This window comes from Dipodomys merriami, unplaced genomic scaffold (genome assembly GCF_024711535.1).
Source record: "Dipodomys merriami isolate MVZ:Mamm:240054 unplaced genomic scaffold, mDipMer1.0.p SCAF_6, whole genome shotgun sequence".
Classification (NCBI taxonomy): Eukaryota; Metazoa; Chordata; class Mammalia; order Rodentia; family Heteromyidae; genus Dipodomys; species Dipodomys merriami.
Window position 1 is genome coordinate 49,306,091 of NW_027206179.1, and position 17,691 is coordinate 49,323,781.

Sequence of the window (17,691 nt, forward strand, 5' to 3'; positions counted from 1 at the left end):
TTTCTTTTTACAGTTAAGACGAATGATATGCTAATCTAGGAAGTGTTTTTATAACTAATTTAGGGAGTGTTTTTTCTTAGGCTTATAGAGTTCATTATTATTTTTCCTAGAAAATTTAGAGAGCTTTTGTTTCTTTCATTTCCCTTTACTAACACCTTATCTATTGTCATTGGTGCTCTTTTGAGGGCTAGAAATTATTTATGTTTTATTCTAATTCATTCGGAAGGCCAGAATATTTTTATAAAACTTTTAACTCACACTATTTTTTAAAAGAAAAACTAATCTACCAAAGTTACTAAATTTCTCATAAAAGAATTGAGAGAATTTAAAGTTGGAGAATCAAAATACAAATCATAAGGTGAGTTAAAACCTTATTTATCGTCCCTTTGTTTTTATAAGGATATGCATGCAAAATTATTTTGTGTGCATGGTGTGCACATGTGTGTGTGTGTGTGTGTGTGTGTGTGTGTGTGTGTGTGTGTGTGTGTGTGTGTGTGTGTGTGTGTGTGTGTGTGTGTGTGTGTGTGTGTATGTGTGGGCACATTATTACTGTCCCTTAGCTTTTTTGCTTAAGAATGAGGTCTACCACTTTAGCCCAGCTTCCCTTTTAGCTTTTTGTGGTTAATTTGAGATAAGAGTCTGAGAGACTTTTTTGTCTGGGCTAGCTTAGAACTTGTGATACTCAGATCTCAGCCTCCAAGTAGTTAGGATTATGGGCATAAGCTGCCTGAACCTGGGTACAAAACAGTTCTTATTAGCAACATGAAGAAAAACCAAAGATAATTTGTGTAAATAATGATTAAAATTATTCTAGGTAACTTAACCAATTAACAAAATGTGTCTATACAAATGATTCCAGGCTTCTCTTTTATCTGGTGCTTGAGGTAGTAATGTATTCTCATTTGTGGTTTCTGCTATGAACCTCTAACCCATCTAATTCAGTAACTCCTCTTTAAGCACTATTTACCCTGCAGCAACTTTTTTTTTTAATCCAACTGGAGTTGGATTAAAATTGTTGATTGTTTATGTGACTTCTTGCTGGGAGCAGATGCCCAGTCCCTTAAAGAAAATTTTTCTATTCAAAACATGTTTGTATTATAATGAGTTTGTTAAATATTTACAAAGTAGCTTTTACTTGATTACATGAATACTTTGGATAATCGTGACTTGTTGTATAGAGTTACAAAAAAAGTTAATTTGGTTCAGCTTTATGTAATCTCTTGTGTCTCTATGTCTGTCTGTCTGGCCCCCTCTCTGTCTGTCTGTCTGTCTGTCTGTCTCTCTCTCTCTCTCTCTATCTCTCTCTCTTCTGCCCACCCCCCTCCTCTTCCACTCTCCTTACTTTCTCATTCAGTATTGGAATTTGAACCCAGAGTATCACTACCCAGGTGGACTTTTTGTGTGATTTATTTTTGAGACAGGATCTTTCCTTAAGTCCAGGTCCGCCTGGGTAGCGATGATCTTATTTGTTCCGATCCATGTGATTGAGATGACAGATTGCCATTACACCACCTCACATAGCCATTGTGCTTTCCATGAAGTGTAGAATAACAATCGCTTTCCACCATGCAGATCTCTTGGTAGAGCTGTAGTTGTGTGAACTGTTTTTTGTTTTTTTTTTTCTGACCAGTGCTGTCTTGCAACCATGATCCTGAAATTTCTGCCTTACTAGTTGCTAGGATAATGTATTACTTCTCTATTTCTCTTATAACAATTCACCACAAACATCATTATATAAATAACAAAAGATAAGTGTTGGCAAACCTGGATTCCTTTCTATACATAGGGAGGAAGAATCCATATCATTGTCTTTTTTAGCTTCTCTTCTTTTTGTCTTAAATCAGGACCCCACCCCCTCTTTTTTTCTGGTCACATCTCACACAATTGCTCTATCCCCCTCACCTATTAAAGATATTTGGTGATTACATTGGACACTTGGGTAATCCAGGATAATCACCTGATTTAATCAGCCTGTAGCAAATGAGATCCCATCTGTAGCTTTAATCCTTTTAGTAGATTCTTGAGAGTAGCTACTGCGGCATGTATTATCATTCTGCCCTCTATGTTTTCTAAGTATGAGGCATTGTTCATGATTTTCAATTTTTTTTCATATGTGAGGATTTCCTAGTTCAATAAGAATAAAAATTTTATGCTATTTTCACAATTTTAATGTAAAACTTTCTTCCTCTAATATTCACATGAAATACTAGTTTGAACAGTATGTAGAAATCGCCTTTTTGGCTGACTGTGTTCATTGCAATATTTTAATTTTAGCATGTCTAGTTATTTATTCATATGAAATAGATCAGTAATATGTCATTTTCAGGCCTCCTATGAGAGTCATTCTTTATTTTTAAATTTTTTTGTAAGGGTGATGTGCAGAGGGATTACAGTTACATAAGTCAGGTAATGAGTACATTTCTTGTCCAACATTGTTGCCCTTCCCTTGTTTTCTCCCACTTTCCCTTCCCCCAGCACCTCTCCCCTCCAAGTAGTAAAGTTCATTTCCAACATATTGTCTTATAAGTAAGTATCATTATTGCCTTGATTGTTATTCTTCCCCTCCCCAAATCAGATAAATATATATACAAGACACAGGGTACCACAATCAAAAACAATGACAATGGGATAAAACCAAAGGTTGGGGTTTGGGGGAACAAAGGAAAAAAGAATTAACTTCATCCAATACGTGAAAAAAACACACTAAAAACTTTCATATCTTAGAGTTCATTTTGATTAGCATTAATTTATATGCTCATGTACAGAACAATTGTGATCCTCTGCTAGAAGTATCCTCTGCTAGAATTAACTCTGTTAATTATTACAAATGAGGCAAACCATGGAGGGTGTGATGTTTAAAATATCCTTTTAAAGTAAGTGCTAATAAATATGACTCTGATCCATCAGACTTTTATTAGTTTCTTTCACTAATATTTTATAGTACCCACTAATATGCAAAAACATTGTATTTGTCTCTATCAGTTTACCTTGGAATGTATATTTTGTCAAGAAAGTTGACATTTGCATATGTAATTATAATACCTCCCATACCCAGCTCTATCAAAATTGGTGGGACATAGAGAATGGTTCCCTAGAATGTCCTCTGGGGAGTGTGTGTGTGTGAGCGCGCGTGTGCTTGTGATGCTGAGGGTACTTGGAGGGAGAATAAATTGTAATTATAGTCAAGGACAGAATCATGTATGAATGTAGTGATGGGCAGTTCTTCTGGCAGTAGTAACACTGAGTGGAGCAGGGGAAAACCACTTGAGCATACACAAAATCAGTACAATTCACATTGTGTTTCATTTTGAAACATAAAAATAATGGGATATCAAGATAAATTTCTGACAAAAGGTCAAACTATATACATGAAATATGTGAAAAGTTTTATATGTAAATAAAAAAATCTAAGTATATGTGAACAAAAATATATTTAGAGATCTGATTGGCCTTGGAAAAGACTGCTAAAGAAAGGCAACTATGGATTGATGGCTCACCTCTGTAATTGTAGTCACATGGCTGAGATCTAGAAGATCACCTGCAAAGCTGGCTGAAAGGCTCTTTTTCTAAAATATCCAACAAAAAACAAGCTGTCATTTTGACAAAGTCAAGTAGTAGAGCAGCAGCTGATCAAGCACAAGATCCCTAATTTCAGTACTAAAACAAAGAGAAGGTGTAAATACTCTAGCTCTTTTAGACAGTTCCACTAAGAAAAATTTATTTGTATGGCAAAATCATATGCCTTTGCTGTTTCTATTCTCTTTGCTGGAATTAATGATTACTATGTTTTCTAGAAGTTATCTTAAGTTGCTGCTGTTTTGTGTTTTTTTTTTTTTTTTTGGCCAGTCAACCAAGATTTTGTCCAAAGGTACACAGTGAGTCATTAATTTGTTTTTTGGTCTATTTTTGACCCATAATATCCTCTAACAATATTTTAAGCTAATAATGCCTTTGGGGATATTTCTCTGCCAATAAATATGTTATAGCATGCTGTCAGCTTAATTATAATCTGTACTTGACATTGGCTTTGTGTAAAATCACTGATGTTTTAACTTGGAATTGTAAATACCAATCACTCTGTTTTACTCTTTAATTTTGCTATCAACACACTAACTAGTTATATGACTTATGGTTGGTTACATTTTTAAACAGAGAATCTATGCTGATTTTTCCCAGGGATTGTTTAATCATGTAAATTCTATCTGGAAAACATGTGTATTATACTGGTATTTTTTGAAGTGATTGTGTTGTTGGTTTAGTGTGTGTTTGGAAAGGTTGTACATGCCACAAGAAACCAAACTCCAAAACAAAACAACAACAACATGATTTCTATACCCATTAGTAATTATATTCCTAAGTATCTTGATATGCGTTTTATTTGCAAGATGTGTCACCTTGTGTCTATAATTTTTTGAAACTTAACTGTTTTTGTTCTAAAGGTATCTTCAGTTTTTTTTTTAATTCAAATAGCTCTACCAGCTAAATCTTCTGTGCATTGTCATGAAAATTCCATGGACGTACTTTCTATTATTTCCCTTGCCTTTTGGTAGCAATAAGATCAGTTCTTTTATTCCCCTGAATAAAGTGAGAAAATATGTTTGAGTTTGCCTAAATTTTCTGACATTCAATTCCGTAAGCTGAAATGTAATGGATCACATTTATTCTGGTGAGAAATCTGTTCTGTTGGCAAAGGTTAAATTCTTCCTTCTTAATTATCAGCTAATCAAATAAACATTCTGTAATACTTGATTTTCACATTAATAACTTTGGCATAAAAGAGAGGAAAATTGTTTGCTTTGAGGATGCATGGAATGTTCCCTAAAGCCTTCTATAAAGAGAAGTAATCTAGAAAAAACCAAAAGGCTAACTTCTGCACTTATTTCCTTTGTATAGTTTATCAATTTTTCCAAAAATTGATTGGTACATTTAATGAGGAGACTTTCTCATGGTTTTAATTTTTAGAACTTAATAAAACATCTTCCTGAACAAGAACAATTGAATTCATTGTCTCAGTTCCAGAATGACTTTAACAACTTATGTGAACCTGAGCAGTTTGCTGTTGTGGTAAGTACTGAGTTTCAGTCAATTCTCAGTTACTGGGGAGGTTCTGTACTGTGGAAGCAAGTTAAGGAAAATGGGAAATTTTTCCATAGCACTGTTAATTCAATGAAACTTAATGTTCAATATGCTTTTTGTTAACCTAAAAATATTTGTGAGAAATTATCTTGATTTAATATACTATATTAAAGTTTTGGCCTTAAATGAAACCCCAGGGGCTTTTGAAAAGTGTCTATATAATTCTTTATATTCGTTATTTCATATCATAAAAATGGAAACTGTACTGTTGATGAATAAGATATACTTGTGATTTATTCTCGAACTAAGCATTCCAACATATTATAAGAGTAGCTTCAATTTCTCATTTTAATCACTCACTTGAGTTTTTCTCATGGTTTTGAGTGTGAAATTAGAAATATTGTCTTTCTTGGCAGTGAGGGTGAAAAATGAATGCATTAAACAAATCTGCACGGAACTTTGATAATCTAGTTCTACCCTCCTGTTTTATGGATTTGGAGTCTAAAGAGGTGAAAAGACTTGTCAGCGATACATTTTATCTGCATTTCTATTTCAAATTAAGACTTTTAACAAGATTTTTCCCTTGTTCTTTTTTTTTAATCATTAGATGATTATTTTTAGATTGGTTAAATTAGTCTTATAATACTTTGAAGTAGTGATATTTAAAATAAAATTATTTACTTTCTTCAATCATCTTCCAATTAAATTGCTCCTTCTACTTGGCCAGGATAAAATTGCCTTTGGTAAGATTTTGAAAATTAAGATTGGCTAGTTTATTGTGCCCTTTTATATTCCATGATTTGCATGTTATAGTGCTGTGTTCTTAATCTCCTTCTTACATTGTATTGTGACCCTGATAACTTCCCTTACCTATAAAGTTCAAAGTGCAAAAACAGAGCAAAAAAAAGTGCAAAAAATAGAGCACAAAAAAAGAGCACAAAAAAGAGCACAAAAATGAGAATCTTGTCTGATTGTCATAGTCTTATAATTTTTATTATGAAAATTTCTCATTAAAAAAACCACAATGACACTTTTTACACCAATTCTCCAGGTAACTTCTTTCCTACCTCCCTAACTCTTTCTTTCCTTGTTCGCTTTACCTAACAATGCTTTGTCACTTTACCTTTCTACTTGCTGTCAAGTAGAGTATCAATAGAAAGATAAATCAATGTAAAAATAGGGGAACAAAGGAGAATTTTATTATATCTTTTACCACAGGTTCTAGTGCGACTTTTTTCCATTTCTTTTGAATTCTTAGTTAAAATAATATGTAAAATAGAATTTAAATTTTTTCCAATTTGCATTAAATTTGAAACACTTGCAAGGTTATACGAACATGTTTATTTAACAAGTCACTTAATGTGTTGCGTATCGTCATGGAAAAGTTTTAAACCAATTCCTGTGTTCTTGTCATTCTTAAATGATTGAGATTAAAAGATCTTGTAGTTGTAGTTTGTAAAAAATACTTGTTATATCCTCTTTAAAAAACATATATAATTCATAACTAAAAAGCTGGGATTTATGAGCAGTTTAAGACTTCAAAGTTGAAAAGCTGTGTTCCCAGAATCTTAAGCTTGAGGTTACAGTTTGAACTTGAATATAGAGATGGACCATTTCCATTTCAGGACATACCTTTTCATACCTGACCTTCATTTACATATTGCACAGTAGGCCACAGCTAACTACAAACGTGATATAATACGTAAAAAACAATGCTTAGTATGAACAATGTTCGTCATTTACTGATTATGAATGTTCTTAAACATGTTTTAAGTTCAAGGAGATGTAGAATTAGCAACTAGTGTTAATAAAAAGGGAGATCTTTATATATTTTGTTACTTTATCTTTAAATCATTCCTTGTCTGGCTCCCCAACTTTTCAACTCCTTTCCATCCATCATACTGTTCTTCCCCATCTCTCCAGAAAGATAGGCCTTTTTAAAGTGCCAAACAATCCCTTATAATTTAGCAAAAGTATATTGTGCAAAATGTGTGGAACCATAGGATAGTTTTGCTATTTCAGTTTTGTTACTTGGTTACATTTTACTTTTGCCGACTTATTAAGTAGCATTGTTTCTAACATATTAACATTGTATTAATAACATAGTTATTAATAATCTGATGATGTTAAGAGGTTGACTTCATTGCCATAGGTACTTTATAATATTCCCATAATATAATGTTTTAGTTTTTAGTAATGACTTCCTAAAAGTTGTTTGTCTGAATGATGGGCATTTAATTTTAGGTGACCTGAACTTTACCTTCCTATAAGACTTTTATCATGCCTTAAACACCCACATTAAAAAAAAATAGTCTAGATATAAAGTACTAACTGATTTCTTTCTGAAACAAATCAAAAGGGAGTCACAGTTACCAAACAAAATAAAATTAGAAGACTAAGTTCTAAGTGCTATAGTCCATGATAGGGTTACCACTTGATTTTTCCTTTATTTTTCATCGTGGATACCTGTGCCCTCAGCTCTATTTCAGCTTCAGCTTCTGTAGACTTATTGGGATTTCTTGCATTCTCAGGTTTATGAAAGTTGCTTAAAAACCTAGTTGTTACTTGACAGTGAGTTTAACTTTTTCCTCTTATACGATTAAGGTAAATAATTAACTTGATTGAGACCAATTACAGATCTCTCAGAAAAAAAAATAATGTGTTCTACTTAAGTATACACCCAACCTTGGGATGATGTACTGATTCACTGAAGTTGCTCATATTTCATAACAAATTTTGATTAGCTACAAGTATATGTAAAACAATAAAATAAGATAACAAGATATCAAGACATGGATGTTACTTTGTATTATCTTGTCTTTGATTGAAAGGAAGTGCTCATGAATAATGCATCCAAAATAGTAGTAACCAATATCAGTTAAAGACCCATTAGAATGTTTGAAAAATAATATAAAGAGTTAGGAAAGTTTTTATTTTTTTGTGGTTACAACTTTCCAGGGCTCCATGTGCTTCAAGTATGATATATGGATTTATCAGAAATAGCACTTGTAATCTCATCTTGATCTTTTTGCTAATATTAGTATAATATCTATTGCTATTTGAAATATATAGACATATATGCATATATTTATATATATATATATATATAAATTTCCACTAAATTATATGTCCTTGAAGATTTCTTTCAATCACTAAACCACTTGGTTTCTCCAAATTTCATCCATTTTCATATCTGCATTTAATTCTCACTTGAATTGGAAAAAAAAGCTTTAATGCTGATACTATGTTTTTCGAACTCAATTTTAAAGTATGTGTAATAGATATGGATATTTTTACACTAATAGTATAGTTGTCCAACTGATATTTCTACTTAATCTGAATTCTAAGATACCTTCCCAAACTAATTAGCCCTCATCATTTTTATGAGTAGATATGGGCCCTTTGATTTTGAACCTCTTTCGATGTGTTCTATATACACCATAGTGTGTGGTATACTGTGATGTGATGGAACTTATTGCAGTAACTTTTTTCATTAAAAAAGTGAAATCAGCCAGGCACCAGTGGCTCACACCTGTAGTCCTAGCTACTCAGGAGGCTGAGATCTGAGGATTGTGGTTCAAAGCCAGCCTGGGCAGGAAAGTCTGTGAGACTCTTATCTCTAATAAACGACCAGAAAACCAGAAATAGCAATGTGGCTCAAGTGGTAGAGTGCTAGCCTTGAGCTAAAGAGCTGAGGGGCAGCCCCCAGGCCCAGAGTTCAAGCCCATGACCAACCAAAAAACAAAACAAAACAAAACATTTTTGATGTTGCTTGAGCTTGATCCCAGCGTGGGACACATATTAAGCTAGATCACTGAGTTACATTCTTAATTCTAAAATTTTAAGGTTAATTTTATGCTTTAATTTGAAGAAATAAAACAATTTTGGATTAAATTCAACTCAGGGTTTTATACTTGTGAAGTACTCTTTCATTTTTACTTTAGTCAAACCTTCAGCCCTTTTGTGGCTGAGTTACTTTTGAGATAAAATCTTGCTTTATGCCCAAGTTGGCCTGAAGTGTGATCTGCTTACTCATGTTTCCCTGTGTCTCTCTCTATATATTTTGGGGGGGGGGTCCGGTCGTGGGGCCTGAACTCTGGGCCTGGGTGCTGTCCCTCAGCTCTTCAGCTCAAGGCTAGCACTCTACCACTTGAGCCACAGTGCCACTTCCGGCTTTTTTCTTTTTGTTTATGTGGTGCTGAGGAATCGAACCCAGGGCCTCAGGCATGCAAGGCAAGCACTCTACCACTGAGCCACTTTCCCAGCCCCCTGTGTCTGTAGATATGTCAAGTATGCTCTGTGCTTATCCATTCTACTTACCTTACAACTGGAATAACAGGCCTGTTCCTATTGAGTAAGATAGAGTCACACAAACTTGTATGCCTGGGGTGGTCTCAAACCAAAATCTCTGACTCTGGCTAGTATTAATTTTATTTTTTGATTGACACATAATTGTACATAGTACTGCTGCCCTATGTGATGTTTTGATATGTATGTACAAATTCAAGTAGTAAGCATATTCACTACCCAAAACATTTGTCATTTTTATGTCATTATCATTTGAAATATGGAATTAATATCCAGTAAGATTGATTCAGAGCTTTATAGCTGATTAATATTTTCTACTTACTTTTGTAGCTGATATTTACATTATTTACATTTGCTTTTGATCGGTTTAGGGGCTTGAACTCAAGGCCTGGACACTGTTCCTGAGCCTTTTTGTGCTCAAGGTTAGCACTCTACCTCTTGAGCCACAGTGCTACTTCTGGTTTTTGAGTGGTTAATTGTAAATAATCTCATGGGAACTTTTCTTCCCCTGGCTGGCTTCAAACTGTGAACCTCAGATCTCAGCCTCCTGAGTAGCTAGGATTACAGGCATAAACCACTGTCATCCAGCTATTTACATGCTATCTGTTTTCTAGGAGATTTTGATATATGGAAAATAACAAATGAAAAAATTCTGAACTAGCTATCATTTAATGCTAAGACACTAAAAGTTATCGCCAAATAACATTTTAGAATCGTCTGGTTGCTGACTCATATTTGTAAGGTTTTGTATTGAGTTGTAATGAGTAAGACAAATTTACGTGCTGTATTTGTTGGTTTAGACTCTGGTAGAGAACACCAAATATTGACTGATACCCTTAATTTGAAATATTCTTCTTAGCTAGACAGTCAAGTTTAAAAAAATCTTATTACAAAATTAGTTTATATTTGTGATGTTGTCTTCCTGTTCTGCTCACCTGTAGCGGCTTCCAACTGAAAAAATGTAAATGTATTTCCTACAAAACAGTCACTAATAAGTCAGATATATCTTCTCTCAGATTTCTTCTTTCCTGTTTCATTCCCCATGCCTCTCATCCATTCCCAGCAAAATATTTCCTGCTTACCAACTGGTTTCCATGGAGTAACACCTGGCTCCAGGTTATTTGAATAACTGCATCTTAATATTTGCCTGGGTCTTTGATCAATAAGCCAGTAGGTAAAGTGACTGTGTTTACAGGAGAATGTTTTTAACTGCATGAGAAATGATTTATGTAAATATTCAATGGGATCAAAAGATTAGCTGAAGATTGGAAGGAGGCCTAAAAATTTGCATTTGAAGCTTGATATACTAGACTGTTCTCTGATTAAAAATTGTAGGTTTTTAAAGTATTTGTCTTCATATCATTTAATTCTGCTAATCTGCCTGTTCTTAAAAGGGAATCATATGTTTATAGGATGATTGAATGGAGCAAATGTCCTATTCCTGTACTGTACTTTGATCTGTTACCATTTGGTGTCACTGTAGGGCAGGGCTTTTAAACTTTGTGCCTTTGAGCCTCTTTTTTATTATTTTTATTTTTTAAGTGAAAAGAAATGTTTCAGGAAGTTCATGTACATCTCTTTGCATTAAAAATTCCCTCTTTAAAAATATACCATAATACTCGTGGAAAATATCCAAAAAATATATTGAATAAAATGGACTGTCCCTTGCTTTTCACCACCCAACTTTATTTCACACATATTGTCATTCCCAACAGTTCTACTTGCTTATGTTTACTGGTGTCTGTGAGTTTTTTTCATATTGTACTGTTTTTAAATTTTTGAATACCATTTCCTAACTCATACTGTGACCTTTTCTTTGATAATTATGCTCTTAATTTAGGATGATTACGTGCCCTCCACTTAATGTTCTGTTGAAAAATAATCCTGCAAACACCTGTGTGTATGTATTTAGTGGTAATATAATAGGTATGAACATGGCCCAGGTTTTAGTCTTGGATTTGCCTCTCACTTGCTATATGATCATTTTCCCACATCTTTCTTTCTTTATGAAACAAGAGTTCGTTTCTTATTTTCCACCACAAACTTAGTGACTTCAAACAACTTATGCTTCTTATGTTTTTACTCTGGATAGAGATGAAAAGTCTAGAGTGGATTAGCACAGTTACATTCCCATTGAGGGCTCTAAGAGAATGAGGAGTTGTTTCCTGGGCTTTGCCAGCTTCTAGACGCTGCCACCTTCCTGTCTCATTGCCAGCATCACTTATGCATCTACTATTGTCTTTACAGCTCCTCCTCTGGTCCCCTGCTTCCTTCTAAAAAGATTATTTTGGACTTTCCTATCTAATTTAAAGTAGCCACTTCCCTTTTTTAAGAGTATCACTTCTATCAGGTCTTGACAAGGCAACATACTCAAAAGCATTGAGGATTCAGATGTGAATATCTATGGTGAACTTTTGTTCTGCTCACCCTAGGGGCAGTAATGGACCTGCCTTTATTACATTATTCTCTATGTTCAATACATTGACATGATTAATTTGCACAAATCACATTCTGTTGTAAACTTATAAAATTTGTCTTTATTTTAATTTATTATTTGTTTATTTTATTTTTTGTTTTTTAGGAAATAGTTCAAGACTTTGAAATGTGTTGAGACAGAGTTTTGCTATGAATACAAAGTCCAGTCTGCCATTAAGTCTACCATCCTCTTTAGACTTGCATTTCAGTTACAGCTTTTAGCATCCAGTATTCTATTCTTTATTCTTTTCTGGGTATGATAGGCACAACTAGGATTATTTACTCAGATTTTCATGTTTGCTAGTCAAGTGTTTAAGCCCTTGAGCCCCTTTTGCTATGTCTAGTTTTTAGATAGATTTTCACATTTGTTTAGATTAGTTAGGACCATAATACTCCTGTTTATTCTTTTTCACTACAGCTGTGATTAGAGGCACATGCTATCAAAGATTGACTTTTTAGATAGAAATATAGCGGTCTTGTAAACTTTTCTTCCTGGCTTGGCCTGGAACTCTGATTCTGCAATTTGCAGCTTCTCAGAAAGCTAAGGTGAGAAGCATAGGGTTGCCATATCTTGCTATTGATTGGTATAGAGTTTCTTGAACTTTTTGACTGGACTTAACTGAACCATTATCCTCCCAATCTCTAACTCCTAGTTGGAAGCATTCTTGAAATGCTTCTCAAAGGATCTAGAACTTAATGTAAGCCCACTAGTGTAGGTGGGTTTTCCCTCACCTAGTTTAAGGCTTATTAGTTTAGTGTGCTTTGAATTATTAATTGATTTTTAGCTTAAATTAGTCAGACATTTAATCATTCTATAATTTTTCTTTTGATCTGGTTTCTACCTTCCATCTTATGCAACCACCCAAGTTAAGACAGTGCTAACTGAACTTTTAATTCAACTGATATGTTTTGGATTTAAGTAGTTAAAATCAGCTGTCAGCTGAAAGATATTTTTTACCTTATTCTTATTTTTCTCTCTGAAGATCAGATGTTTTCCTAATTCTTTGAACATGTGACACTGTAGAGTCCCATGTTAACAAGAGTCATAAAAGGTTATATTTCTTTTGTCTTTGTATATTTAATAGCTCAAAATAACATATACAAGGTATATCACAGAAAAGATATATATATATATATAATATGTATCATATGTAAGTAATGTATAAGATACCATTCACAGAGTATTAGAAGGTTTTAATGGTTCTAAGTTTTCACTACTTTCACTACTGGTAGATTGGATTCATTATAAACTTTCCTCATATTAAGTTGAGCTCTCCTTTGATGATTCTGAAGAAGTAGCTTCTAATAGCAACATGTTTTCTCTAGTTATAACAAGGATCTCTGTTTCCTGGAGGAAATAACCTTGAGGTTATGTTGGCACTTGTACTATTTACACTATTATCTATCTGATATTGTGTATGTTAATACCTTGCCTCCTTGATTGTACATCATCAGTTCATCTTTTATTTATTTGATATGTATTTATCGATCATCTGTATGCTAGAAATGTCTTTAGGCTATGATTTTTTTTCAATGAGCCCATCTCTTAATTCTTATCTTTTAGTTTGGCATAGTGACAAAATGTACATAAATCAAAATGTAATGTATCAGAAAGTAGTATATGCTCTAAAGAAATAGATGAATGAAAGCAGTATAGTGTATGTGTAACTAGCTTTGACTAGGGTGACTCTGAAGGCCTTCATGAGGAGGTAATTTTTCAACAGAAGCCTGAATAACTTCAGAAAGATACATGTTTATTTTGAAGAAATAAGCATTAGAAACCACCAGTAGGTGGTAGGTGATGCCATTAGACAGGCCATAGTGTCAAGCTGCTGGATTTTCTTCTAAGAAAAACTGTTGGTGAGTTTTTAACACAAAGGATTCAAATGATCAGATTGATGCTTTAGGATTATTGTTCTGGCAGCAGAGTAAGGAAACAGATTGTGAGGTGGGGAAGATAATTGAAGCCAATGATCAGTTAACATGCTGTTTCAGTGATCTCATTGTAAGGTGTGAATCTGTGATTCCTTGACAAGGCTCTATGGCATTGTCACTGGTGAGAAGTCCAATTCTTGGGGAGAGGGTTTTTTAAGACCAAATTAGGATGTAAAAGGAATCTAGGATAGCCCTCCAGGTGGTAGTTCATGTATGCAAGTAGAAGAGTTCCCATCTATAAGAGGCAAAAGAAAGGCTTGCCTAAAGAACAGATTCTGGGAGAAAACAATCACATAGAGGTGTCTATAGACATCCAAGTGGACATACATTGTATTCACTTGGGGTATAACCTAGGAATTCAGAGCAAGAGGTGAAAATTTTGGAGCTAGTAGCATACAGGTGGCCCTTAAATTGCTAAGGGACTGTGTGAGATCTCTAAGAAAGTAAATTCGAAAAGTAGCAATATGAGTCAGTGAAGGGCAAGGCAAAATATGCATACCTTCCTGTTTTTCTGGGGCTTTTCCCTGGAGAAGGGCTCATCAGCAGCAAAGTTTTGTTTGCTGCTGGTTACCACCTCTCTGAGGAAAAGTGCAATCCCTGATCTAGGGAATTGTGCAAGCTGATTTGATAATATGACACTATTGCAGTTAGTTTCAAAATCGAAGTATGAGTTGGGATGAGAGGGCGATTTGGCTTCCTTAGAGTATGTAGCTCATGAGGGATTTTGGGAAAGAATCTAGTGGTTATGAGACTGTCTGGAAAGAAAGAAAAAATACTTTTGCCTCTTAGTCCTCATTCTGCAGTGAAAGAAAGTGGGACAGTTTCTAATCCATCACAATAGTTAAATATATAGCATTTGCATCATGAACTAAAGTGCCAAAATGTACAGGTATGCTCTTTGATTGAAACTCTTATTTAGTCAAAGGATTGAGTTCATTTACTTGAAGTCTACATCAAAATAATAATATCAAATCTTGCTATTAAGTGGAAAAGGATCACTCACATACTGCCAATTTGGTTCTTTTCAGAGTGGGAGGATTTGTGGCATTGAGCACTGAATGAATTCTCTGTGAGCTTTTGTTACCCCTGTTCCCTTGAAATTAGTAGAATGTCAGTTGTATGAAATAACTCTACAATTTTTAATTTATTAGAACTACTAAAAACACAGCATGATCTGAATAGTATGCTATTTCTTTGAGTTGCTAACAGGAGTAAGTTTCTCCAAGAGTTTGAAATTTTAACTCTGACCTATTAATATCTCCCCTTTTTAGTTACAAAAAATGTATAAAAATTTGTTTTTGTTTTATATCATATGCATGAACAATGGGTAGAAGTATTTGCCATTTTTTAGAAACATCTGTCTCAATTTTTCTCAATGACCTATTTTTAAATTAGGCATTTTAAGTCAGGGCTTTGTACTTGGTGGGCTCTCTTACTACTTGAGACATACATCTAGTTCTCTTTTGCTTTATGTTATTTTTTCAAATATGGTCTCATTTTTTCCACCAATGGTCCTTGGAAGTATAATCTACCTGATATCTACTATATAGCTGAGATTATAACCCTTGTCACTGCTTCCAGCCTTAACACAGTCTCTTCTTTACATTGCATCTTGCAATTAGTCTCAGCTAATGTTCCATTTGTACCTATATATAGCCCTAAAATGGCTTCCTACTGCAGAGTAGGCTATAATGCTGTACATAATCTATACCTACCTGTGTTTCCTCCTTTGCCCAAGTCATCTTTAATATCATCCCTTGTACTGTTTCTGAGACGTGCCAGATGCATTCTTAGGGTGTGATTGTCAAACATACACATCACATTCTTGTTGTTTCTTCTCTTTGGGCCTTCATCTCTCATGTTCTTTAGTTTATTGAGATCTTCTTTGAATGCCCTATTGGTGGTGCTCTGTTCTTTAGCTCATTGCACTTTTTTCCCCTTGTCTCTGCCATTTTTTTCTCCTTAGTATTTCTTGTCTTCTTATTAATAAGTGTGTTTAGAAGTTCTGTCCACTTGCCTATCTATTAGTCTACCAATGGGCTCACCATGAAGCCACAAATCATTCTGTCAGAATCACTAATGAAATCATATTATCTTTAATAATATCTGGTATATAATTAGCACCCAGTAAATGTGCAATGAAAGAATTAGTACATTTTTCTGATACCTTATGATTTATTTTAAATAATGAAAGATTCAAAATATTTAGTTTAATGCTTAGGGAGGCTTGCCTAACAAATCTTTCTACTGTTGAATCTGGCATAAAATAGCCTTGTTTTGGTGTTCTAACTACCTCCAGCCATCCTTTATTGCTTTTCTATTCTGATTAGATAGAGATGGGTTTGAACTCTGAATTTTGCATGTATTCTCTATGAGATGAGACAAGTTCTAAGGACCCTTCAGTTTCATTTTCTTTGTTTAAAATATATATTACGGTTCTGGTACGATTTAGAACAGCAGAGAAATGTAATTTATATATTGTGCTTACTAGTATTTGCTGTTGCCGTAATACTTGCATTTGGAGTTCTTTTCATCTCATCTGTTGTGACTCACTGCTGAACCACTGTGAAAGTAGGTTTTGACATATATGATATTTTTGCTCAGGATCAGTCTTGTAGCTTTTCTTGGTAGAAACAAAATAACCAACAGTGGTCTTTCTTTAGAAAGTCAGGAATGGGATCTTCTGTTCCTCCCTTAAGGAGCCTGATAAGGTGAACTGCCTTATTTGATTACTATTCTTTTTTTTTTTTTAATTGTAAAGGTCGTGTTTAAATTATCATGTCCAAGTACAGTTTTTTGTTTTTTACTATCCATAGGCACAGTCTGTTTATTACAAATGAGGGAACCCATGCAACCTATGTTTGTTTGGGTCTGGCTTACTTTGCTTAATATAATTTTTTCTGAGTCTTTCCATTTCCTTACACATGGGGCAATGTTATTCTTTCTGATAGAAGAATAGAATTCCATTGTGTATATATGCTACATTTTTTTATTCATTTGTCCACTGAGGGACATCTGGGTTGATTCCATATCTTGTCTATGGTAAACAATTTTGCAATGAATTTGGTTGTGCTGGTAGCTTTAGTATGGCTTTGTTTATGGTCAATTGGGTAAATGCCCAGGAGTTGGATTGGTGGGTCATAGGGTAGCTCTATGCTTAGTTTTTTGAGGAACATCCATACTGAATAAGTTTACATTCCTACCAACAGTGTAGAAGTATTCCCTTGTGGCCTCATCCTAGCCAGCTTCTGTTATGGTTTGTTTTCTTGATAATAGCCATTCTAACTGTGGTGTGGTTGAATCTCAATGTTGTTTTGATTTGTATTTATTTTATGGCCAGAAATGTTGAATAGCTCTTGACCTCTTACCACTGACTTCCCTTAAGGATTTTCCTCATTTTCTATCTTCAGGTTCACAATAAAATTTGCCCTCTGGAACTGAGCACTTGAGAATGTCAGAGTATGCAGAATGAACTGCATACTTTTATTTTGATTTACCTGTTGCTTCTGGAACAGAGCTTCTGCTGCTTTGGCCCTATATTTATTGAGTTAATTCTAGTACTTATCTGAGTTCTCCTTCTCCTTCACCCTTGTTCTTTGCTTTGCTTATGTTTTTATTTTGAATTGAATTGTGTGTTTCATTAAACATCCTTATCTTCCATACCAGACTTCGGTCTTTTGAAAGGATGGATGTGTTTATTTTCTTTCCTCTAACATTGGGTCAAGTTTCCTATCCTGCAGCTCAGCTATTATCCATTATTGTTGCCATTTTTCTTTCTTTTCCAGGGATGCCAATTTTGTATCCAAGTCCAGATATTATCTCTACTTAGCGGAGGGGATATGGAATATCTTAACGACATTTTCCTCTTTTGTAAAATGGTAACGTTAGGTTATATAC

At 34.1% G+C, this 17,691-nt stretch overlaps 1 protein-coding gene across 1 annotated transcript in view; it reads left to right on the forward strand.

Annotated features, from left to right (window-relative positions):
- Diaph3 (diaphanous related formin 3) overlaps positions 1 to 17,691 on the forward strand; it is a 450,161-nt gene that overhangs the window by 212,472 nt on the left and 219,998 nt on the right. The window contains exon 20 of the mRNA XM_070002884.1: positions 4,963 to 5,064. Coding sequence (XP_069858985.1) covers positions 4,963 to 5,064 — 102 coding nt within the window. The remainder of the gene's footprint in view (positions 1 to 4,962; positions 5,065 to 17,691) is intronic.